A 27,506-nucleotide genomic window follows, 5' to 3' on the forward strand; every position below is an offset into this window, starting at 1 on the left:
ATTTTTGCAGATATTGTAAGGATATGATTATGAGGCTTTTTTATAAAGATATGTAACAAACATCATCTCATAGCTGAGCTGATGCTCAGTTTCAACTTTCTCTACCTATAGTACAAATGTACAGGTAGTACCAACAAAATGATCAGTTATTTTGGTTGAAAATATCCTGTCAAATTATGTTCCTCTCTCTTTTCATTCATGAACCCAGCACTGTAATCTAATCTGCCATCATTCACATAGGGAAATTTGCTCACATCTAGGGCTTGCTCACATGTATCAGCTCAAAGAACCAGAGTACATATTTTTGACTAATAGACCCAAATAGTAGACTATCATAAAGTAAAACCACCTATATCCTTTAAAAAGGACAGTTACAATTTCTTGCATGTTTGTCTCACATTTTTCTGTTCCACTGAATAGCATCACAGCTCTCTCAGTGACTCCACAGAGGTTTCTACTCTTCATCGCTCACAGCGATGTGCACAGCATGAGTGCTGGGAGCAGGATATCCAGTCTTGTTGGCCAGCAGATCTGGACTAGCTAGGAAGGAAAAGTAATCCTGTGCTGAATAGACTGTAACAGATTGCTTCCTCCTTGTAATGAATGGAGGACCAAAGCACAAACTGTAATTGAGAGCTAGCTCACTGCCTGATCTGATCTGGGGGTGGACAATTCTAGGCTGCCACTGAGTCAGTTTAAGGCAAGTTGTCATGCTGCAATATAATCCTGAAGAACAATCAAATAAAGGTTTTCAGAGCCTTTCTTTGCCTTTTTAAACAATATTTGCAAAAACACATTGTGGATGTAGTCTAAACATTCTCGTTCATTGAGACAGCAGTATCCTATTGATAGTAGCTTAAATCAGTTCTTTTTTGTCTGCTTGCATGAAAATTTAGATTTTGAAATGTGTAAAAGACCTAAACAGAAGGCATTGGAAGACAGAATGAATGCTAACTCATTCTCAATACCTGGTTGTTTCAGAATCCATTGGCTTTTCATAGTCTTACGTTTCCTTATACCAAGATTATAGAGTGCAGAGAAAAAGGGAAGATCAAAGCAGACAGATCATTTTGCTGATAGCAACAGCCTACCTGGGGACTTTTAAGTGCAGTAGATTAACAAAATATTCAGTGACTATCATGACGCAGAGCCCAGTTAAGTCTGTGGAAGGCCCAAGAAGCATTTATGGCAAACACATTTTTGTTATTGTTTCTGTTTATCAAGGAAACCTTGTGTCAGATAAGTGTCTTATTTTCACTAGAGTCAGATCTTTGTATCTATTTCTCAGTGCCCTTTGACTGAAAGAGATGGAACTGAGTAAGTTCCTTAGGTCCCAAAAGCATTAAGTCTCCAATTTTGCATCAGGAGCTTTTAATGCAGATTTCTTTTCAGTCACTTTATTTTTAATGAGTTTCCACAGAGGAATAGGAGTTCAGGCTCTCAGCTGGGCTTATAGTACAGCAGCTTAGGCCAGTGAAAAGCTCATACCAGCTAAAGTTTAGTGAAAAGCTAATACAAGCAGTCAATGCTGGCAAAGGGAAGACTCAGCTGAGGGTTACGAGATCCATCCTGCAAGCTGGAGGTGTCAAACAAAGAAGGCTGGAGCAGAATTAGGCTGGCTGTTTGGCAACAGGAACAGACTGGGACAGGAGGCAGGACAGACGGATACATATCTGTGAGTCAGGATCAAGAACCAAGGCTGGAGCAGATAGAAACAGGTGTTAGGTCTCAGGACCACAGACCAGTTCTACACCCAAGTGCCTGATGGGGAAACCTGACTGATGGGAAAACCATCAGCCAAGCTTTCAAGCCAGTATCTAAATCCCTGGCTGTTTTGGGTTTGTGTGGTGGGGTTTTGGCAGTGGGGGAGGGGGCTACAGGGGTGGCTCCTGTGAGAAACTGCTAGAAGCTTCTCCGGCTCCAAGTCGGACCTGCCTCTGGCCAAGACCGACACAATCAATGACAGTGGTAGCACCTCTGGGATAACAGATTTAAGAAGGAAGACCTACAGCGGGGAGGGGAGAGCAATGTGAGAGAAACACCTCTGCCGATACCGAGGTCAGTGAAGAAGGAGGGGGAGGAGGTGCGCCAGAGGAGGGGATGCCCCTGCAGCCTGTGGTGAGATGGTAGGCTGTCCCCCTGCAGCCCATGGAGGGGAGCAGGGGAGCAGATGCCCACCTGCAGCCTGTGGAGGACCCCATGCCAGAGCAGGTGGATGCCCCCAAAGGTGGCCGTGACTCCATGGGAAAGCCCGCACTGGAGCAGCCTGTGCCTGAAGGACTGCAGCCCATGGGAAGGACTCACATTGGAGAAGTTTGTGAAGGACTGCAGCCCTTGGGAGGGACCCCACGGTGGAGCAGGGAAAGGGTGAGAAGTCCTCCCCCTGAGGAGGAAGGAGCGGCAGAGATAACGCATGATGAACTGACCCCAAACCCCGTCCCCCTGCGCCACTTGGGGGGAGGAGGTAGAGAAAGCTGAGAGTGGAGTTGAGGAGGGAAGGAGGGAAGGGTGGGGGGAAGGTGTTCTAAGGTTTGGGTTTACTTCTCATTATCCTTGTTTTGATTTGATTTGTAGTAAATTAGATTGATTTTGTTTTTTCCCCAAGTTGAGCCTGGTTTTTGCCCATGACCATAAGTGGTGAGTGATCCCTCCTTGTCCTTGTCTCGACCCACAAGCTTGTCTTTATATTTTCTCCTCCTCATGCCACCAGGGCCGGGGGAGGGGAGGAGTGAGCAAGCAGCTTCATGGTGCTTCACTGCCGGCTGGGCTTAAACCGCAAAACTGGGGAACAGACTGTGGCCCGGCTATTTAACTGTTGTTTGGATTGACAGTGATTAGGTGCCCAAGTATCCAAGTAAGGTTTGGAAGGGGTTCGATGCATGCTAGAATTGCTCAAGACAGGAGGGGGCACAATGAGACTTGACAGTAGTACTGTCAATCAGCCAAGTTCTTGGTACATGTTCATGTATGCAAAGAAATATGTGTAATCGCTCACAAGAAAACAGATACATTTCACTTTGGGTTTGAAGGACAGAGCATAAAGTTTTTCAAGCAAGCCAGCAAAGCCTATTCAGTAGGAAGGGATTAGGAGATAAATATGGAGTGTTGTCCCTGAGATACATGGATTTACAAAAACATCTGAAATTAAAAAAAAAAAAAAAAGATAATCTAAATTCGTCTAGCATCAATGTTGTAAACCTTTTGAAGTTTTGCAGAACCTTAGAAAGAATACACTCAACATGAGGAATTTTTTAAAAATACCTCTCCCTCCAAAAAGTCAAAATAATTTTTCTTTTCTAATACTCAGTATAGGTTAATCAGACTATATCTACTCTCTGCACCAGAACAGAATTTACTTCTCTTTACCTTTGTGTGTGATCTGAAACCCAGGAATACCATATGGTCTAGGAGAAGCACAGGGATCCAAGAAATCCAAGGATCTGCTTTAAAAAAATAAAAACAAAGCAAAATTTTATCTTTTCTCTATCTCTACAAGCTTACACTGTAAGCTAAAGTCTCATACTGTGTAAAATATCACTTCAAAATATGTTTTTAAACACTTAAAAGTCAAAATTAACCATTTGAATAAACACTAGCTTTTGGGTTGGGGACTTTTTAATACTAGAGACTTTAATTTCTAAATTAGCTGTTCTTATTAGATGTGCTTGAAGTCATTACAATCTAAAAACTGCTTTGTGATAATATGAAATAAATTGATGGCTTCATTCTAGTTCTTCACAGACTGACTTCTGTCCTTGTGACTGTAATCAGCTGCCACTCATGTTGGTATTGTGGGTATGGAAGTCAAAGAATGAAAGTAAACAAATATTTCCTATGGTAGCACTGCAAAACACAGATTTGTCCATATTGGTAAAGAAGACTGGGCAAGTGGCATTGCCTACAGGTATGCTGTAGCTGTTATGTGAATAATAGGTGTCAGTGAGACAGGAAGAATGACTTCTGTGAAGCTTCATTCTTTTTTGGATGGGTGGGAGCTGGCTGGTCTGGCTTTTGCTTCTTCATAGTCATGCCAATCTGTCTGCTCATCTGTTCACAGGCTACTCTGTGGAATAATTCTGTCAGTTCCAGATGTTTCATTTATTTTACCATTAAAACAATGTGGTGTGTAGCTGTCATGGTGGGTAGTTTTCAGAAATAAAAAAGTATATTCTCTTTGAAAAATCAGTTACTGAAAACTACTCACTGTTCACGAGTACCAGTCACACAGTTGCTGAATTTTAATTCAGTCGTGGAGATTGTGCTTTTGGGCTCCATTAAATATATAAATACATTATATTACCATAAATAAGTTTATCTAACATGTTTTAACCTAGCTGCTTAACTATGCTTAATTTTGCATAATGCCAGATGCATAAAACATACTCATCCCAGGGAACAAGTTTGTTCCCATGGCCAGTTTCTAGAACTGCTGTGAAATAACTCTATGGGATAAGCACAGCTCAGTTTCAGCTCTGGCTTGGAAATAAGGTTATTAAGAATTGCCATAGTCAACAGTAACACAAAGTGCTTCTAAAACTTGAGCACTTTTTCCACACCTACTGTGCAACCACGGTCACAAGGATCCAGATATTATCAAAAGATCAACAGGAAATTCATGGAAAGGAAATCACTGTCACAACTTATGTATGTAATTGAGTTTGGTATTTAAGTATGCTATCTTGTAAAGAATTAATTTTTTTTCCTATTTTATTTATTTAATAGCCAAATTCATGTTCGTGAAGATCTAGGATACAGTATGTACAGAAAGTTACTACAGGCTTATCAGATTTCATCAGTGTTAAAGGTATTCAACCTTTTGCTTACCCCACTATGTTGAGATACCCACCGAGGACAGTTATCATCCAGAAGCATAGTGCCCAATTCTGCTTTATTACTGAGATATGTTACATTTTCCAAAAATAAAATCCAGATTATATGCCTTAGTTTTAAATCACTCAGATTCTTTTATAATGTACTCCAGGAGTGATCAGGGGGCTGATCTTAAGTTGTTTGTGAATTCCAGGTGTGAAGGAAAGGTTACGTGAGATACTCAGGCTGAAAAGAGGTTACACTGAAAGCAACACAAGATAAAATCACAGCTATAGCTATAGTTTATTTTTCCTTGGAAATATCACCACTGGAACCTTACATAAATTCACAAGGATTTGGGGAGACTAAATGGGCTTTCCTGGAATTCTTGAAGAATCTTAAGAGTCTGATGTAAAAGAAGGCAAAAAAGAAATTCTGAATAGGATTTTACATTGATTTTGAGTTTAGGGTTCATGTACTACTGATGATGGTGGGCCACTATCAATTTTATTTTCAGCCAGGTCTCTACACTTGGATAGATACATGCAATTGCAGTGGATGTGCATGTGCCCTTAAAGTAACTAGGCAATGTGTTCATGTTACTACCTTCACTTAGAAAACATGTAAGAAGGTGCAAATGCGACCACAGGTGTGGGAGATCGTAACAGGCACACACCAGGATTTCCAGTAACTGGGGTTGTGTCTACAAAATGTTGTCACAAAAGTGCAGGTAAACCCAAGTGATAAAAAAAGAAGCCCAAAAATTCAGGATTATAGACCTCAATGCAAAATCCATTTGCACATAGCCATCCTTCGCCCTTGCTTTGTCTGCTTTAGAGTGTTCTTTCTTGTTTGTTACTCCCGACTTCCTTCCCTCATTATGATTCCACTTTTCTTTTCTATCTAGGTGCACACAAGAAGAGGAGGATGGAGAGGGGATACTAAACAGTGGAAACCCTGTAAAATCATCAAATAAACATTTTAGCAAATATATTAACGTTTGTGCTTTTTGGACGGAAGCAGGAGCAAATGAAAGGTATTTCATAAGCTAGAATTTTGTCTTCCTTTGAGGATATGGGGAAAGAAGCAACTAAAGCTCACTGATACAGCTAAACCATTTTCCGTGAGCAGCCATTTCATTGTTCTCATGCAAGGCAAATATAATTACCCTGCTAAACAGATAAAATTATAAGCCTCTAAAACTACACACTTAGATCTCTATGTTCTCCTACCAATATTTTAATCTCAAATTGAAATTGAAAATGTTCCACTAAGAATGTTCCTTAAAGTGCTAGAATTCAGATGATAAAAGGAAGGTATTGTCAACAGTTTTGAGGCATTCTTAGAGGGGTGTCTGAAACAGTAAGAAGGATGTTTGAGAAATCTTTAAAATTATCAAAAGAATAAAGCAACTTTGGGGAAGATTCAGCTCACAAAGAACCAGCCAAGGTTGGAAATAAATGTCCATAATGGGTTAGAGTGTGCTCCATTACTCATGATGGTGGGTGGGCATGTGTTCATGCACATAGTCTCATAAGAGCACATGGGCTGCAGCCATGAGTAAATACTTGCCAAACAGTTAAGAGCTGTGCAGCCAAGGTCTATGCAGATTCACAAGAAGTGGTGCTACCACAAGGGAGATATGTGCCACAGAATGATTATGCCATGCTGATCAGAACAGAACAAAGGGAAAAGCTGATTTTTGGGAGCAGAACTGGGTCAGATCTTCAGCTGCTGTAAATGATCACCACCTTGTTTAGGTCAAGGCAACCAAAGATCTTGGGGTTTTTGTAGATATGGTAGGTTATTGCATTGATGTTTCAAAAAGGTAAAGTAGGTGCTCTAAAAATGATATAAGTGCTTTTTTTTTTTTTTTTTAATTTACATTTCAGTAGTGTTTTACTACATTTCAGTAGTGTTTTAGTTTCAGTATAGGGTCTGACCAGAGATCACAGGATGTAAATATGAATTTGACCACTAAGATCAATGGGAAAAAAAATCAGGAGTTTAAACTAGTAAGTTTATGTGTATAAAAAGGAAGGTTCAGTTCATCTTACTATAAGAACTAAAGTTGTTAAAGTATATCATTGGAAAGATAGCTCATCCTGCATTTTTCAGTGAGATCTTGGGAATAATCTACATATTGAAGAGGCAATAGTGAACTTCATAAAAATAAATGTAAACAAGCAATCAAACAGAACTTTTATTCCTAGATTTTGTAGAACTTTATAATTTCTCAAAGAATTTACAGTTAGAAATTTACAGTAAATATAACATATAACCTGTAAAAAGGCAGAGTCAACTACTTATTTGGCTTTGAGAGGAAAAACAATTAATAGTCTAGTCAATTATCCCAGGTCTTACCTGAGAGGTGAGTTGTTCTCCTTTTTCTCATTCTCCAAAGCTCTACTCACAGAGTCAATCCCAGACAACAACTCAGTTAAACTTATTCTCTCTATGAAAAAGGCAAGTGATATAACAAAAATTTAACACATATTTCTTTCTATACATACAAGCACAGCCAGCTCAAGAGAGACACCAAGTCATCATGTTTTTCTACAAGAGTATGAGAAACTTCTCAGGAAAACTACAAACACATGCACATACTGCAAACAGACATCTTCTCCAATGTCACTCTGCATTTAATTTTGCGCTCCAAACCATTATGCAAGTGGACCACACACTCCACATAGCTCTGTTTTATATTCACAAGCATGGAGAAAACTAAACCACTTTTAAGCCTCAAAATTGTGTTAGAAAAGATCTTGTTAGGAATGTACACATACAGCAATTGTTTTAGAACTACCAAAGATAGCAAAAACATTCAACGGCCTTCAAATACGTACACTGTAAGTACTGTTCCTTTCCCCTCACTCCCTTCAGAAGATTTCCTTAAACAATAAAAAAATTGCCTCTGTATTTACTTCCCCAAATTAACATATTCTAATTTTTAAAACTGTTTTACATTTTGTACTGTGTTCACACACACAGATAGATGAATTTGGAATCTTTTTTTTCTTTTAGTACCCACATAATCATACCACAGTACACTATAGGCAAGGTAGAACTGAAGATGCTCATTCCTCCAAGCCCTACCATACCAGTTCAGCACACTGGCAAACATAATTATTTAAGTCTCTCTCTTGAAAACATTCATACTTTTTAGAGAGAAGCAAAACACTGGGAAGAAAACAAATGAACTCCCTTAAATTCAGTAAAACAAAGTGGAATACAAGTGTGAACTGTAATTTGAAAGTAAAGAATATAGGGGGATTCAGAAATCAGTCAATTCCAACTCATCCTGTGAACTCCTCTCACCTCGCTGCAGCAGATGCAATGCAGTGCATGCAACTTTCAGCCAGTAATAGCTCACTCCCATTAGCCTGGTAATACACCCGATTAGTCTTACCACAGTCAAGTATCAGACAGAAAAAAAAATCACCAAAGCATGTATCTCTAGCAGATGGAATGCCAAACCCAGAGTAGCAGTGCTGATATCTTGATTTGTACCTGCTTAGGAGTATAAAGTTCTCCCTGATTTATATTGTACTTCACAATATATCACATTGAAATCGAAGATCATTCCTCTTTTGCATTTAAAATGTGTACATGTTGATTTAACACAGGTAAAAGTTGTTTCAGTGCCATAAGTGAATTCACATATTCCACAGGGGGAGTTAGGCAGGCTGCATATTTTTGGCCATCTCTTTATTTTGGATATTTCCTCAGTTTTGTGTTCAACACATTCATGCATTTTTGCAAACTCTGTTTTAAACAGAATGACCCTAAACCCATTCTCCTCCGAGCTGTACAACTTTCAGTCTCTTTGTTCTTGTGATTATTAACATGTCATTAGTCCTCAATCAACAGAGAATTTTCCTTGGAGAATTTGAATTTTAAATGTAGAAACCAAGCAGAAAAATTCTGTCTCTGGCACAAACCTTTCAAGATTTCTTTATGTGTCATCAAGTACATGGAAAAGCTTTACAGGACATCTGTAACTTCCCCAGCATGCAGTACACTACCATTCCGAATGCCAGGTACACATCTTTTATGAGAAGACTTAATATTTGCATTGATCCCATGCCTTTTCCAGCTGATATTGTCTTTCCTCTTTGCACGCAAGTTTGCAACATCTCTCTCACACTTTGGCACTTTCATTTCATACTTCACAGTTTTATTAGCACTTTGAGCTTTAAAAGATAGCTCATTTTTTTGCTATATCTAGATGCCACAAAACTTTGAATTCACTGTATAAAGATGTAGACCAAGATAGTGATGGAGTACAGTCAGACACAGATAATCATCCTGAAAGCATTCCAGAAATCAATCTAGTATAATTGCCCTTTGTCTAGAGTAGCAAAACCAGCAGTCCTGCCAGGCTGCAGATTCATGTCTGACAATTTGCAGATTGTATTATTTGTTCAAAGGTCAGCCATTCTGATATTAATACACAAGATATAGCGTCAGGTGATGACAAAAGTTCCATCAAGACTATGTGTAATTGTTCTTTAAGATATTTCTCTTATATAGCCTCTATACAAATACACATTTGCGTAAGTACAAGCAAGAATGGTTGTAGGCTTCCACTACTAGATTACTTTTCAGCCATCTCCTAAAGGAGGGGTGTTTTACGTCACTACTGTCCCCTGAGATCTGCTCTCTCCTTTTCTCACTATCTATCTTCAAGCCGGCCTTTTCCTCACTTCTGTCTCTTCTCCCCTCAGCCAGCCATCACAGTATATGGCAAGCCGAAATAAGTGGGTCTGCAAGAAGATCCAGAGGTGTTCAAATCCGGAAGCATTATTGTCTCTAAATGAAGGTAGAAAGTGAAAGGAAGGGTTTGGTCATGACTTGGAGGCTGGGGGGGGAACATTTATCAGTTACCTTTGAATACATGGTACAAGTTCTAAACAAACCTGTATGGTTCTGATAAAAGTAGGTCTGTTTCTGCAACATTGCTGCTGTTCTGCTCAATGAAATATTCAATAATGGTAATTCTCTTGCTTCTTGCAATGTGCAGGGACCCTACTCTCTAGAAGTACAACCATTTAACAGCCAGAAACATTGGCCAAGACTAGTGCTAAGGCAGAGCATGAAGTCATAAACATGCACAGATGTTACTATTTGAAAACATTAAAGAGGTACTGAAGTTCTGAGCACATCCCAAGTTGTGTTGATTTCAGCAGTAATGAGTCATAAGGGAAGAAGATACTACTAAAATTACATGCCTGGGACGCTTTTCTTTGCCACTTACATTTAGAAAAAAAACAACAGTGTCTTTAGAAAAACTTAACGGGGAGGAGAGTGCACTGAAAGACTGCCATTACCAAGGGCTAAAATGAATAAATCTGCTTGCCTGTATTTATGTAGTTAAACAAATACAATGCTAATGCATTACACTTTTCTTTTCACAACTATCTAAAAAAGGTTAGTGCTGAAGGTTACAGGAAGTTATGAAACTGATTATTTTAGGGACAAGTTTATTTAGTGGAATTTGGGCAGTTTTATAAACAGAGCAAAGAGAGTGGGACTACTTACACATCCTGTTCCAGTCCTGCTCTGATTAATAATTGTGTTGAGTCTACTGAAATACTTAGGTGAGCAAACACACTCAGGAGGTCTTATTTTTGTAGAAATCCCTGAACCTTTTCTGAGTTCACTTTAGTAGCAGCTCAAGCCTACTCCAACATGTGGAAACAGGGATTTCATGCTGAGCATAAAAATTTACCACAGTGTGCTAATATAGTTATGTTCTATCCATTCTATCCATTCTGTAGCTATCTTATCCTTGTATTCCAAAAGAAAGGGCTCCCAAATTAAGAAAATATTAAGAGATGCAACGCGCTAACTCTGTTCACTTTGGGAAGTATAATTCAAGGTTTCAGAAAGCTTTCATTAGGGAAGAAAGTAAAATCTCTGAGAGCTGTCTTGGCCCATTATCCACTAGAGAACTGGAATTTTAACTGAGGCAGAGAAGAGCTACTATTCTCCATTTTGCACTTTTACCAGTACAAGATTAAAGATGCACAGAAAAAGAAATAATTTAAGCTATCGCTATGTTACTAACTCAATGAATAGAGTACCAAAACTGGAAGAAATTTCAGAATTTTTTTCCCCCTTTTTTGTTGTTGTTGAGAGATTAATTTCTTCACTTTTCTCTTTTGTTTAGGGATTCTCTTTGTGGAAACAACTTTGCCCTAGACACTTTCTCTCCAGAAATGCTCTCATTTTCTCTCATGCCTAGAGATAACTACTTAACAACACATATGTCAATAAGATATCAGGTGTCAGTCAACAAACTTTGGGCCCAAACTTAGCTAATGAAATGAACCAGTGCAAGTTCCATGTCACCTTTTACAAAGTGGTCACATATTCACCTACATATCAGTATCAGTCTCCTCTACCTATTCCTGTTTGCTGTTGTTCAACTCTAGATATTTAGATATCTAAATTTAGATAAATATATTTAGCTTTAGCTATCTATCTAAATATCTAGATGGATACTTATGGAGAAGGTGGTTTGAATCAGAGTATTTGAAATGAAGTGCAGTCCACCAATGGCAGGTACACTCTTTCTTTATGGGGAAAAAAAAAAGTAAATAACAAACGTAAATGTAAAAGTGGATCTTTGGGGCTTCAGAATTGCCAGGTAGACTTTCTCAACATTCTTATTAAATTGCAAAGATCTTTTTTTTTCCCTCAGAACTTGCCAAATTTCATAGTACTGTGGGACTTGGGCCACCTGTACAGAATACAGACAAAAGTCTATAGGTTAAAGACGACAGGAAGCTGGATTTGGTTTATATCTTGCAGTATTTAGTGGCTTCATTCCTTTTATCTCTAAATAAATACTTGACAGGGCCAAAGGAGTAAAGCTTGAAGGCATTTTCCCCAAAATGTAGTTTTCTCAATGTTGAATGGCTTGAACATTTGCTCTACAGAAAAGGAAAAATCAGACTTACAGATATTTTCCTTAGAGATATGCATCCAGCAGCCCTTTATAACCCTACGTAAGTTTTGTTTTACCTCAAGTAGAGCTAGTGAAAGTTGTTAAACTTATCAGCTGGCTAGGTCTGAAAATGCTGGAAGTATTTCTATGATGTCTATTATTACAGTAGTTTTCTTTTTTAGCAGATGGCAGGGGAACATACAAAGCCAGGACATTCATGTTTAAAAGGGTATTAAATTCCAGTCTTCGAAGCAAAATCACCACAAAGATGTGTGGAGAATGTGTCCCCTTCTGACATACGGAGATCAGGGTCTTCAGTGAAAAAAATTCTTTAACTTCACAAAAAGTGAAGTTCCATTCCACACCATGGAATAAATAAATTAAGCCCAAACCAGGACCAATCACATGACATCACATGAATGCCACAGAACAGTCACAGGATTCACATGCTATCTTGCTTCATTTTCTTCCACATCAGAGCAACTCAGAGAGTCATTGTCAGAAAAATAAATAAAAAACTGTTGGCTGAAAAGATAACATTTTGATGGAAACTGGAGCTTTTGGCAAATTAATATTTTATATTCAAATTATCTGCTTTCAGCAGAAAAACTTACTTGTGAGAAACAGAAAACAAAACAAAAAAAAAAACCCTTTCCAAGATTGTGCTCTGTTCAAGATTTTTTTCACTGTGCAGTTTTGCTAGTGCTTGTTATTCATAAACCAAGCTACACCATGCTTACAGACCAAGAAGATTATAATGTAGCCCATCAGCTGCATAAATCTATTAATGGACATGGAAAAGTACCAATGTCAAGTCACATGAGAACGTGGCCTCATGACAAAAAAGGCAGCAGTGGGCAAACAGCAAAATACTGAATTTCCTCCTGTTTAAAAAATTACACATGAAAGGAAAAGTTTCTCACCTTCTTGCTCCACAGCGTACTGTGGAGATAGGTAGATGTGAGCCTTATAACTCTTGACAGGCTTCTCAGGGAATGTAGGGCTGAACGTTACAGAAAGTGGTCTTTCAGGTAACTAACTTGTACAACCTTTTTTTGAACCAAGAATCTTGCTGAAAAACTCTTTTCCAGCTTGCCTTTCCAAAAGCTTTGCTGTCATAAAAGCTGGCATTCTTCCAAAATAGAAGGAGCACTCACAGGAGTCTGAGCTGCGCCCCAGCTACAGTAAGGTACGGAAAGTTGCTGGGAAGATATGGACACATTGCATTTCTGTTGATAAAGAGAATATATATGTTATTAAGATGATGATAGTTTTTAATTGTTTCTTTTGCACTGAATTATCTCCAAGCTGATGATATCAAATAAGATAACAGTGAAGTAAACAGTTATCTCAGAAATGCCACAAGTACAACAGCGGCATTTCCCTTCATTTCCCTTATGAAATGAAGCTGCATCATTTGACTTTTTATTCTTTATTTCCATTTAACAGAAATTGTTGATTTTGTTGAATGACATTCACTAGCTTGTTCTTAAATAAAAAATATGAAAAGGAAAATTAATAAATTGAGCTGCAGTTTTCAGATCTTGAAGCTTCTTCTGACTGCGGAATTTTTATATATAGGCTAAGTGCCCAAATATGAAAGTCTTTGGCAAGAACCCATCCATCCTTGACCCAGAACTTTGAGATTAGATTTTGCACCTATTTAACAGCTGGTCACTTAGCATTGGCCTATTTTATGCAAATAGTCTTCCATTTAAATAACAGTCATTTCCATTTATTAGAGTAATTCAATTTCCTAAGGACAGCCTAATAATACAGCTGCCCCATTATGCCATGGATGAATGTAGTCAAATACTTGTAATTATATTTTAAATATGTTACTGCTATTTAGTATTCTATCACACCCACAGCATGGTTGGTAGCTCCCAGATAAGAAGTATAGAGATCCCTGTCTTATCTAGAGAACATACAGTGTAGGTCCCTGTTCTAACAAGGATCACTATATTGGTGCATTTTGTAACACTCACGTAGGTAAAATTACTAGAGCTTTTATGAAGAAAAGTTTAATTGACAATCATTTTACACACATATCTATAGGTAGTTCAACAGAGGTGAATTACTGCAGTAATTACACAGTATTTTAGAGAGTCCTTCTTCCATCTAAATTCTGAGCCTGGTTTTGCCACAGGCCGTAATACCACAAAAGAGGCGTGCACTCAAAAGGATTCACAAGGCCTCAACTACTCTTGTCAGCAGGTGAAAATATTCTAAAGGTCTTTTATAACTAAGCCAGTTCCTACTGGAACCAGTAGGAAGGGGCTGTAGAAAGAACCAGTCTCTGTGCTGGAACAAACAGCTCAGACCAGACTTGAGAAGGGTAGCAGCTGAGCAGAAAAAAAAAACAAAGAGAGAAAGGTTTTGTTAGACAGATACAAAAAGAAATGGGTCATGTGTATCAACGCATTCAGTGTCCCAGAATTTCTAGCTTCAGTTAAGGACACAAACAAGTTCCCACTTTGGTGTTAAATGACACTTAAATTCTCCCTTTTCTCTCACTCCCCTGAAAATAAAGTGTCCTTGATAAAACGTGCCCAACATCTCAGTCATTCATCTGAAGTTCTCCCCAACGTACATTCTGAGATAGCCCTGCAGTGACATCCTGGGCCCCGTCCAAGGACCCAGTGAATAACACATAAGCTCCTGCTATGGCCACACCACCTCACAAATGAGTACCCCAAGCACAATCCTGGGGAAGGACACCCTTCCCGGCCATGCCTTGAGTGTAACCCATCCCTGTGTCCCTGCCTGGTGATGGCAGCTGCGCGCTGCCCTGCTCCCCAAACCGGGGTGGAGGGATGGGACCTGCTGGTGGTCCCATGGCGAGCTCCTGGCTCCTCTCCTTTAGGAGCTGCTGGCCTGCACTGCACCCCAACAAAGGCCACATTTGTGCTGCTCTGTGTAGTGGCACATGCTTCTCCAAGCTGCTACAAGCAAGTTGACCACAGCTTTCCACGGCACAAATACAGTAGACTAATGTGCTCAAGCTATGCCTGGACTCCCCCTCTCCATTTGCATATATGTTAATAATTATTTGATAGTCACTGGTGATGGAAGGTAAAGTAAGCAAGGGAGGTAACTTTTAACCAGTTCTATGACAACTTCTATCATCTGAGACCTTCCTCAAGAGGTTTATCCTTAATCTGAATTTGTTGTAGGCTCCTTGAAGCTTGTGACTTCCTCCCCCACCAACCCTCTGTTCAAGATGTAATAAGAGAGACTTCATTCTCCTGTTGACTTTATCCTTTTGAAGGGGCCACATTCCTTCCTTTAACCCTTCTTTGTTGCCCAGATGAAAACATTTTCAATGGTCAGAAACAATGTTGTCTTCTGCTTGGTAACTTAGAGGTGCTGGGTGATATTTACACTTCAAGAGCTTGTTGGCTTAATGGTGCCTATTTGGATTCCAAATCAGGAGAATCGTGAGTTTTCAAGTATTTTAACAAAAACCACCATAACAATGCACTGTTTGGAGAAGGCAGCTAACAGTTTTTGGCTGTATGTGCTAAACACAGCAAGTAGTAATATTTTAAATATTTTATGATGATGATGGTTTTGTTCTTTCTAAGTCAAGAGAATCTTTCCTAAAAACTATTTTCTGCATTCTGGGCTAGTCACTTTCCAAACTTGTGTACCGATTCAATGCCAAATTCAAAGCACTTACAATCAAAGACAAGCAACGTTAAATGAGAGGGAAAAGGAAGAAAATGCAGCTATCCTCAACTGCCTTATCTCCGAACATTATGAATTAATTATTTTCATGAGACATTTAATTTGACACCAGCTTTAGAAGGGATGTGCAAAAGGGAGCAGTTTCCTATATAGCTTGTCTCAAGAAGGTTATGATCTTGTCAGGCATAGAAGAGGCACAAATATAGCACTCATCAAATTTGTTTTCATTAGAGAGGCTTAGAGAGTACTGATGATGTAGTAGAGGTAAAAGTACATGGGACAAAAGTAAAGCTGTGGAAGAAACTTGAAGATAATGAATAGAAACAATGTAATTTAGCAAGAAGGCAAGAGACATTAAAAGGATTGAAAGGGTATGATGGGCAATATAGATGATCTGGAGAGATACACGGTCTGGGAATAGTAAAGCTGGAGACAGGAGGACTACCAAAATGGGTAATGAGAACCAAGATAGATAGTTGCAGGAGATGGGTCGGAAAGAAGTCACCAATATAAAAATGGTAGCGGATGCAGTGCAGAGGGAACAGATAGAAAGCCTGGCATTCTCACAGTATGAAAAACAACATACTGAAAGATGAGATGCTGTAGAATTAAGCAGAGAGGTGGGCAGAAAATTAGAAGAATGTTTCACCAAACCCTGCAAAAGATACCATTTTCAAGGGAAAGATTGAATTGAAAGTTAGTGGTATAAAGAAAATAAAGGAGAGAAAAGAGTGGAAGACATTCCAAGTAATTCCAAGATTTGGCTAGTTGAGAGGAGTTTCAGGAAAGTGTTGAGAGAGAAAGCTGACTAGAAGTGACTCGAGGTGTAGTTACAGGAATGAAGTAAATAATTCTGTTTGCAGAGCCAATGAATTTATATTTCTAAAGAGATGGAGCAGTGGAAATTACGGAAGGGAGACTTGCCTGCATGTTACAGCATGAGGTATGGTGTATAGATAGATAATTATGTGGCCCACCACATCTATAAGCTGTTTAATCAAATTGAACCACTCTTTTTATAGTATATGTTTCTATGGAAAACAACATCACGTATTTAATTTCGAATCATTTACCTGTAGAAAAAATTATCTGTGAATGTACGTCACTTCACCTTGTAAATGCCCACTCCATCACACTACTCTGCGTAATTTCTACATTTACTCACATAGCACAGATTTGTTCATTACAAATAAAAAATTAATTATCACCAAGATGGTGCCTGCATGAAAAAAATTAATGTGCAATATGATAAAGAATGGTTTATCTATTCTCCTTACAGCTGCTTATACATTCGAACTATTTTGTGAGCACTAGCTCCATAAGGAAATGTTGCAGTTGAGTAAATAACTCCTTCCTCTCCCAGTCCATCATTAGCAGGAAGGTAAGTCCCATTGACTCCAGCAGAAAACAGAGCTAGACAAACCCAAGTATTTTTTAAGATCCTGCCAGTCTACGAATTTGAAAATCATGGGACTCCAGTTAACAAAACAGAGAGGCACAACAGACCTAAAAAAAATTGCACAGGCTGCTAAATCAAATTTACACTGATGCTGACCTTCCTCAGCTCAGACCATGTTCTCACACGCCTACTGCACAGCTGAGCTGGCCAGGTTCCTGCATCATCATCATCATCACCATCCTCATAGTTTTGAGCCAGTTTAACTCCCAAAGCCTGCTTACCACAGATCCAGGTGAACACTAATATTGCCACAAAACATGCAGCTCTGTGCAGCGGGAGGGGAAAAGGACTAGAGCAGCTCTGACTTAGATCAGCTTACTCTGTTTTGGAGCTCCTTTGATAGGAACAGACCAACAAGGAGACAGAGGTGCCACCATCCCCAAAACCAAAACACCTGACACCATTTCCTAGCTTCAGATTTCATTCTTCATGGTCCAGCAGGGACATCATAATGCAGTAATCTTCTGCAAGCTTAGAATGAACTGCTGTTTTAAAATTTAAATAACATTTTGGAGCTTATATCCTACTATTAGAAAAAAGGATTGTGAAATGTGGCTTTCTTATCTCCCCCAAAAGTTTAATTGATTTTATGGAAATGGAAGATTGTACCTTGAGCACTCTGTCTGCAACCTTTAGAGCTTTTCTTGAGAGAAGAAAATTGGTTAATATACTTTACTTACATGACTGTAAAGCATTTGACTTATTTCCATATTCTGAGTTACCACATTCTTGCTGATTTCTTGGAGTGAGGGGTGGATAGTATTAAATACAATAACTTAAATGATATTTAAATGATTAAAGTTTATTTTTTAATGATTAATTAGTTATTAGCTATAGCTGCTATAAATATATTCTACATTCCTCTTCAGCTATAAAAAAGGAATGCCTGTGTAATCACAGTATTTCTAATATGGGCTAACCAGTATCTAAATCTTAAGTCCTAAGTATAATTTTCGATGATCTGGAAGAAAATACAAAGCAATTGCTGGTAAAACTTGAAGAGCACGCAAAAATTGGTGGAGTGGCAAGTAATAAGGCAAATGTTCTATAGAATGATCTGTCTCGATTTGTTAGGTGGCTTCATTTGAACAAGATAAATTTTGATAAGGACAAATGCAAAGTCTTAAATTTAGGCAGAGGGAATGTGGGTCATATTTATAGGATGGGATGCTGAAAAAAATGATTCTGAAACTGTAGGTGGGTAAGAATCTGTGAACTCCCAGTGCAAAGCTGTTGCTAAATGAACTAATTCAATCCTTGAAAAAGTAAAGGAATATTGAAAAGAAGTAGATGTTTTTCATTATTTCCATACTCAAAAACTGATGTTACTAATGCTGGAACACTACGTTTAGTCTGACATTTCCATTTTTAAAACCATATTTAAAAATGGAACATATTCAGAAGTCAATTAAAGCATATTTTGACACCTGAAAAATCTACCTTAAGTCCAGAGAAGGTCAATATTCTTAGTTTAATCAAGAGAATGCTAGAAAATTATTTGCTCATGTTGAGAGAAGCTAGAGTAAATCAGCAGAAAGTGTGGAAGGCAATAAGCTTAAAGTCAGCTGTTTGGAGGAACATGCGTATGTTATGTATACAGAATTCGTACAGATAGATGGCAACTAAAAGCTGTTAAATAGTTTGATTATGTACCTGCAGAAGGTGTTTTCCCTTGCTTTCTGTTAATACTGCTCAATATAAAGGGTATCATTGCTCTTAAAATGAGAAATTGGCAGTGTTACTTTCCAAGAAATCAGGAAAACAACCACCAGAGTTAAGGAAGAGATGTTGCCTTATCACCACTCATGTTCAGACCAGGCAGAAAATAAACAAGTTTAGTCACCAGCTGAAAACACTATGAGGAATATATTTTCTTTCACCGCTCCTTCAAAAAGAATGGACAAAGGAATCTGGATTAGCCAGTCAAAGAAGGATTAAGACAAATTCATATCTGAAAAGAGGATGGAACAATATATGGAGACATTAAATGGGGTTCAGAGGTGGGGGGGGGGGTGTTTTGGTTTGGGTTTTGGAGGTTTTGTTTTTGGGGTTTTTTTAAACAACCATAGCATTGGAAATAAAGAAAAACTCAGAGAAAGTTGAAAGGACAATTCCTTTAGAACCGCCTCACCAAATACAGACAATATCTCTAAATGAATCAATAAAAATTGAATTGCTTCTTTGCTTGCAAACCAAGAACACTTACTGTGTTACTTCTAATAAACAAAGATGCAGTAAACCTTGTGTGTCAACTATCAGCTCCTCATTTCCCATTTACAGTGAGGGAGAAAGTCTTCTGTAATAACAGAAGGTTTGTGCAACAAACTGTAGTCTGTATGTGCCTACATGGAAAGATTTCAAATAGTAACTGGCTTTTTAATCAGAGAGGTGTAGAAAAACCCAACATGTAGAATTAAAATTAAGTGCACTTGTTTACGCTAAAGGTACCTGTTGCAAGATGAGTGGTGTTAGATTTTCCATAATCTGAAATCTTTAAGTCAAGATTGGATGTTAATCTAAAAGATTTATTTCAAAAGTTGTGGCAACATGTAAGAATTCCTCAGCAATATTATGCAGGAAGCCAGTCTAGATTATTTTTCCAGCTGTGAATTCATTGAAACTGTGAAGAATAGAGGGATTCCTAAATCCCACTGCAACATAAAAGATAAATTGCACCAGAGAGAAATGGCAGCCTATACAGACAGAACATATACTAAATGAATCCTCTTCTGCTGGAAAGGGGTAGGTGATCCAGCATTTTCTGGCTTTCTTGAAAATATGTTTTATAAGAGAAATGGGGGGAAGGAAGACTCAAAGGGTAAGAGGGGCATCAGAAATGAAAATGAACATCCATATGTTTTCATATTTCTTCAGACTGCATCTAGTAATTCCAAGGACACTCATAATTAAGCAAGGACATAGCATTTCATTTTCAAAGTACTGTACACACATTGACTAATCACCTAGAAATACTTTTAATTTGTTAGGCTTTTGGCATCAGCTTCATTTTTGAAGGTTTAAATATTGTTTATTACAGGCTTGAAGTATTCTGTGTGATGTTTCCAAATAAATTTATTTTCTATCTTTAAAAGATTCTCTGTTACAGAGAACAGTGTGAAATATTAAGCTGCAGTAATGTATTTGATATTATGCTGATTTTATTTTGTCAAATACATGTTATTGTTTATTGCAATAAATAATAATAACAACAATGTAGATAATTTCTGCAGGGAAAGAAAAAATATACAGAGAAGAAATATATAATTATGTAAAAAATAAAATGTAATATTTTCATGACAGTAGGTTCCATGATAAATAGCCAGTAGGAGGCAAATTGGAGGGAAGCAAAGGAGTTAAAAGAAAAATTATTAAGTTATTTAGATGTACAACACAACCATTTTCTTCCCGAATATGGACTACCATATTTGAAAATAAGGCTTTGATCAACATCCCTGTCTCTGAATTTAAAGCTTCATGGGTTATTTTTCTCAAAAATCATCTTAGAAGTACAGCACAGGTGAAAATAATTATTCAAAATGTGAAGGGGAATGCAGAAAGAAAGTTCACCTTCAACCTTCACATTGTGGCAATTCCAGCCAAAACCAACATTACTTTATGTAACTCTGAATTCTGCAGATCCTTTACTTCTCTCTTTTCCCAAAGATATCCAGAAACATAACCTGTTCCCTTATCCTCTTATCTGAACAAAAAATAATCCTATTTTCTTAGGACATCAATTTTTACCTCTTTCGTGATGATTTTTATAAGGTTTCAGTTTTCCTTTTATTCTGTCAAACACACTTCTATATTCTCATTGCAGCTGACCTCTGAATGCACCATAGGAAGCAGAAAAGTTTGATACCATCACTGCAGGGTAACTTCTTGTTATTGAAACAATGACTAGTCGAGCAGCAGGAGACTCTGTGAGAAACCTCTTAATTCTAATCATTGAAAAGATTTCTTCTTCATCAAAATGACCCTGGAGTTCCTGATCTGATTCTTGAAAATGACAATGATGAAGTAGCAGTGTTTAGTCAAAGGAGGATGTTACTATGAGCAGATGCAGTAAGCAGGGCCTTATTTTTCTGGGATGTCTCTGAGAAATGAATCTGCAATTCTTTATAAATTCACCACACTGTTTTAACTCCAAACTATTAGTTTAACCAAGATTAGACTCACTCTAACTGTGCTCCTTACTGCATTCCTACCAGTTATTAAATAGCAAGGAATAACTTTGGAGTGCTGTCATTAAACATATTGCTTCTCACAATATGTTTGGAAGTTAGGTAGTGGGAAGGTACACAACAGGTAAAGCAAAAGCAGACTTTTGGGGAGACTCTCATTTAATTCCCCTTTCTCCCTCCATTCCTGTTCACAGAAAATCGCTTTAATTCATACATACACGCAAAGATGCCTTAACTTCACAAGGACAGTTAATAAAATGATTGAATGGGAAAAACAAAAAGCTTTTGTACATAGTTGTCTGTAAAGGGTATGCTCTATGCACAACTGACAAGACAAGAAATAAACCACTAAATTGGCAGTAGGGTAGATATAGGTTAATTATGAGGAATAACAACGTAATAGATAGGAGACACTGGAATGGATTGTTATGGGAATCTGCTGAGCACCATTGTTAGGGGTTTGGCAAGCATCTACTGGATGGTATAGCTACAGCTGACCCTGCTTTTGGATGGATACTTAGATATATATAACTATCTTTGTAATAATGAGCAGATGATGGATCTGAGAAAAAGAGGGTCATCTTGTATCTGATTTACCTGGCACATTCCAGAAAAATTAAAAAAAAAAATATTTAGTTTTTAGGTAAATAAACTAACTCCTTTGTAAAATGTTCTTTAATGGAACATTCTGATCTTTTTTAATGATGATACTTGAGCTTGCATTTCAGCAGCTCATGAGTATACGTGCAGGGTTTTCAGATTTGGGAGTCTTTTTGTAGATTACCTTAAGAAGCTTTATGAACTACCACAGATCAGGTGCTTGGAGGTTGAATAATACTGCACCAAAAGTCCTCCTGAGGGTCCTTTCAGCTGTATTTTTCTATGGCTTTATTTAAAAATAAAATTAAATAAAATAATTTTTTAAAAGACTGCTTGGAAACAATATGACCTGAAACTCTTGGAAGGCAAAATCTCACTTGCCATTACTACTCCTTGTTAAGATAAAATTCTGTTACAGATAGGTGGTATGAGACTGAAAAGATCTGTCTTAACACAGGACTACCAGGAAGCCTTTCTGGAGTTCCTGTCCCAGCTCTGGCACTGTTTTCAGGTGGGTCCTCAACACTCACTTTGAAGCCAGGGGAATGTCTATAAAAGCCTCTATGTCTACATATAAGTAAGTAAATGGTGGTCCAGGACCAAGCCTCACCTTTGAGGCCAGGAGATAATGTCTTCTCTTAGAGAAAGCTTTCTGGAGTAGTACAAACCATAGCCAGAAGGAGTCCAGTGTTTGAACTGGACTGTTGCTCTTTTATTTGACAGTATGGATAAACATGAGCTCAGGGGAGACTACAGCCAAGTGCCCAGGATTGTGGATGTGGCCTGTCTGTTCCATTTGACCTCAAGGACCAGAGAATAGATCCTGGCCTTCATTTTATTTAGTAGTACAGAAACAATCAGAGGTGCAAAGAAATACACCCAAATGTGACAAGTGTTTCTCTCACAAGTTAAAGATGAAAGGCACAAATAGGACAAAAGCAGCTCCTGCAAGAAGACCAGCATGAGTCAGCGGTAGAAGGTGGGCTGAGCATCTTGCAAATTGAACCCTTCTTCCCTTGAAGAAGTTCTTTGGGTGATTGACTCAGGTGGAGCTCAATGGTGAAGGGCCTGGAATTTGCTCAACCCCCTGAAAAGAAGATTGGGGCAGGGGGAGTCCCTGACTATTCACAGGGCAGACAAGCTCGATACTTAAGCTTTATGACTGAAGTACTCTATCTTGTTTTCATCATCTGTACATGAATGGTGCTACAGACACCACCACAACCCCTGGAGCTGTTGCAAAGCATTCTATAGCTGTTATAATGTTAACAATAGTCCTGAATATCACCCACAGCCCTCCTGACTTCTGCTGGGTCTGCACTGGCTTTTTCTTGCTTTTCCTGATATATATAAAATCAACTTATTACCATTTACAAAAGGCTTTGCTAATCTGGTATATTTAAACAACCAATATTTTTAGTGAAGAAGTTTCTCTTAGTTGCTCTTCCAAGACACCTGTGCTCAGCTTTTTGGTTTGTTTGGGGGTTTTTGTTTGTTTGTTTTTAACAGGGGAGCAGAGATAAGAATACTCAGTGGCCGTTGCAGAAAAATGCAGCAATGACATCATGGTAATTCTACCTTCTGCAAAGTTGCAGATCAATTCCAAAATGGTATTAGCTCTAGCAGTCACTTGGGAAATAAAAGTATCAGGTTGACTCATAACTGCAAATGTTAAAGGCTAAGAAAAAAGAGGAAACTATAGGGTCAGCTGCAAATATCTAAACCTGCTGGAGAAAGAAAAGCAGCATGAAAATACTGCATGTCAAAAACATTGCTGGTGAATATTAAATACTGTGTAGGTCAGCTGGATCAAGTGGCTCCTTTCCAAAAATAAAAATTAACAGGTAAGAGAAGTTTCTCTTTCATTGCCAAAAACCTGTCTGCCTTTCCTCATTTATGGGATATGACTAGCAAGAAGTGAAGAAATACATTTACATCTAGAAAGAGCTATAACTGCCAAAGGAATAACTGAAACTCTCTCCTTCTGTGTATAGCATTGATAACATAGGTAGTAACACAGATTTGAGCACTGAATTGTCAGTTGAAGGAACATGCCATAGGATAGTATCCTTTTTCTGCTCTCTGATGATTTATGTTTGGGGGAGCTCTAGGCCTCCAAAATCCTATGTCACTTTTTCTTTGGCTGTATCTGGGGACTTAGGAATCTCGGTGTCTCCCCTGTTATCTCAACAGTGGAATGAATCCACTCTACTTTTCTGTTTATCTTCCAAGTGATGAGGTGCAGACATCTACAGTCATCGGTCCCCAACTCTCCCTACCATAAACCACTGTTCAAAACAAGTGCCAGGCTGTAAACATCATATTGGGGGGGGTGGGGGGGTGTCAGTCTAAAGATATATGTATCTATGGAAAAGGAAATATAAGATAACAAGCAGTACTGCAGGAAAACATCACAAGAGAATAGGTACCACACCACAAATACATCTGAGATAGAATAGTGTTAGCAACAAGGCACACAATGAGAAAAAGTAAGTCCAGCATGGGAGAAATACAATATCAAATATAATAGATATGGCTGACAAAGGGAGGAAAAGGCAAAGCAAAGGTACTCTGAAGAAAAAATAAAGCCTTGAGAGATTTTAGCAGCAGCTCTGAGCACCTGTAGTTTAACTTTTCAAAACAGAACTTTTGAAACTTTTGTAAGGGTGGTTTGAGATGATGAAAATCATCACTATTCAGAGATGTATACAGTTGTTTCCATTTGACAGTGTATAGATGGTTTATCTCTATGCCATAAGGATATGCAGAGTAGTCCTTCATAAAGAAACACCATGTTCAAGACGTAACATAAAAGACCTAAATTTAAGTTTTTCAGAAACAATATGCACACTCAGAACTTTATTACACTGGGACTTTCAATATTCAGAGGTGCAGAATAATCTTCCTTTCAGAACCCCAATGTTGAGATACTGCACTTTTGCTCCATTTTAAGTCAATGCCTCTGTTTATCTAAATACTCTAACAAATTAAATTTTAAGAAGTGTGAACTTGAGATTACAGATCAGTTCAACAAGTATTTGAAGTAATATTACTTTCACCACTCTGTGAATGGTATCAGAAGTTATGATAGCATATCTTATCAATAGAGAAATCCCCCACAATGACAGTCAATTAGCTACTTTAAATCTCCAAGCAGGAGACTTACTAAGCATTTTGTTTAAGGAAGTAGAAATCGTTAACAATAAACAGCTTGTTAGCACAGCCAGGGACATGTAGATATCTTAAAATCTAATTGTCAAACAATGTGTAAAGGACACTCTGCCAGTCTAGCTCTTTTTGGTCAACCAGGTGCCTTCGGTAACCATTCTACCACACACTGCAGAATCTGTCCTACCACACAGCGTGGAACATCACATTTCCTTTTATTATCAATTCTCTGGAAATCAAAATGTCTCTATGAAGTCACAATAGCTATTGACTCATTCTGAAGAAACCTGCATTGTTTGTTCAGCTCACTCTTTAGCACAACACCATTTAAAGACATCATTGTTCTGAGGCATACTCCCAAGTACCAAATCAAGTAAAGCCCATAAACTTCCCTCTTCTGCAAATTTAGCTCAACCGTTCATTTTTCTCCACACCTTGTACCAAAAAAAAATTAAAAAATAAAAACAGTAAGTGCAACAAAAGATGATTAGGACATCAGAAAGGTTACCTCTTTTGAGATCATTTCTGTGAAAATGGAATACTGAAGCAGGACAAAGACCTCTGGCTAGTTCTGGAGAGGAGAGAGAGAAAGGATTAAAAATATTTATTTTCCTACTCATCTGTTCTAGTTTTAACCATTCTGAACTTTTCATTTAGGATTATTCAGAAACAATTTCACTTAAGATCTTTCCACTTAACGTCTCAAAGCCAAATGTGATGAAAATTTGAAAAACCAAAAATTAATTGAAATATAGGAAGATTTCTTTCCTTAGAGCCTCTTTGCAGGTTCTGTGCTACGCCTGAGGAGTGGATTCACTGTCCAAATGACTACCACCACTGGAATTTCATCCTTGATCTAAAATAGCACTAAAGTACTACATTAAAAAGCACAATAGCTATATCAGTCATAGTCACTGATCTTCTGTACGGCCTTATAAAACAGTGACATGGCCTTATATACCAAAAAGAAACTTTTCTAGCACTGGTGTCTTATGTAAAAAATTATAGAATCATAGAATGGTTTGGGTTGGAAGGGACCTTAAAGATCATCTAGTTCCAACCCCCCCTGCCATGGGCAGGGACACTTTCCACTAGACCAGGTTGCTCAAAGCCCCAGCCAACCTGGCCTTGAACATTTCCAGGGATGGGGCATCTATTATTATTATTATATATAGATATAATAGATATTATTATATATCTGTTGTTGTATATTATATATCTATTATTATATATTATTAGAAGTTATATATTATATTGTATATTATACACCATATACTATATATATTATATATTTTATATTATCTCTATTTTGATATAATATATTATAGGTATTATTATATATAGATATTATACATCTATTTGCAAGGCAGCTGCACATTTTTCAGTCTGAGATCTCCTAATAAACAAAAAGATACTCTAAACTAATACTCCGTTTTACCAGTCCTTTTAAGTCTTCTCTCCATTTATTCTACATCTCACTTATTAAACCACCAACTAGGTGGATACCTAGATGGTGTAATACAAGAACTTAGTTTGCCACAAATATTCTCTGCCAACATCAAAAGCAAAATGCATGAGAAAGATCAAAGTAACTAGAGCACCTGACTTCACTAAATATGCAAGTTGTTCTGCTTCCTAAAAGGTTGTGTACTTCCAGACTGGGATACAGCAGAACAGAGCTGGGCCTGCAAAGAGGCAGAGTGCAGGGATGGTCACAATCCAAAGTGGAGTGGGATCTGGGACACACAAACCATGGGCTTGCTCAGTTACAGAGATCCTTGCATATTTTTGGCTTACACCCATAAACCAGCATCTTCCTGTTATTATTAGACCCTCTGTCCACCATTCATCCCCACAATGTAAGGAAGTGTTTAGTTTAATTACTGCATAAGGACTTCTGCTTTCTTTGACTTTCTTTACTTAAATGGCTGAATTTTGTATGAGAGTCTACAAAGAATTTTGAGGGGTTCTTATCAGATAAAAAAGTGTAATGAATACAAGCCTACAGAGACTGCATGACCCTGCTTCAGCAACTATATTATTTGATTCACTGGAGCTGAGCTAAAAATTGTCAGATGCAACTGATGTTTACGGACACGGTGAGCTAAAATTTGTAGTTGCAAGTTGAAAACATAATCATCACTTCTTCAGCTGAATTTTATGAATATTTTAAGTGTTAAGTGTCCAGTATATTGTAACCTGTCACTTTTACCAATACGGTAACTAAGGAAAGATTCAAACCAAAATCACGGATTTCAAATTGTGGGGAGCAGGAGGAGAAAAAAAAAGGGAGAAAACTCTCATTCAAGTCCAAAGACATTTTCAGGGACATTGATGTTGGAGATGTAACGTGAAAGTCTGGACCTCCTGGCAGTAGGTGTCCTTTCTCTCTTTTCTCCTTGCATTTGGCAGGAAATATTACACCCTTACATGCAAAAGAATAGGAGGCAGAGACTTAGCATCCATAAGGGTCAGCAATAGAATCTTGGTGCACAGAGGATTGCACTGTATCTTCAAAGCACTGTACTAATTTTTCAAACTAAAAGCAGAAACCTACATCACTAAAAAGTGAAAGGATTGCCTAAAGTTTCAGCTTTTAAATCACCAGTTGGCAAGAGAGCATATATATGCAGAACATTTAAAA

The 27,506-nt window shown here is 37.9% G+C and overlaps 1 protein-coding gene across 1 annotated transcript in view; it reads right to left on the reverse strand.

The window, feature by feature from the left end:
* Positions 1 to 27,506, reverse strand: part of LOC128134469 (uncharacterized) — a 57,992-nt gene that overhangs the window by 19,547 nt on the left and 10,939 nt on the right. The window contains 6 exon segments of the mRNA XM_052772179.1: positions 3,367 to 3,443; positions 7,174 to 7,264; positions 12,685 to 12,796; positions 12,798 to 12,894; positions 12,896 to 12,990; positions 25,371 to 25,433. Coding sequence (XP_052628139.1) covers positions 3,367 to 3,443; positions 7,174 to 7,264; positions 12,685 to 12,796; positions 12,798 to 12,894; positions 12,896 to 12,990; positions 25,371 to 25,385 — 487 coding nt within the window. The 5' untranslated portion in view covers positions 25,386 to 25,433.

The sequence above is a fragment of the Harpia harpyja genome, chromosome 2 (genome assembly GCF_026419915.1).
Source record: "Harpia harpyja isolate bHarHar1 chromosome 2, bHarHar1 primary haplotype, whole genome shotgun sequence".
Lineage (NCBI taxonomy): Eukaryota > Metazoa > Chordata > Aves > Accipitriformes > Accipitridae > Harpia > Harpia harpyja.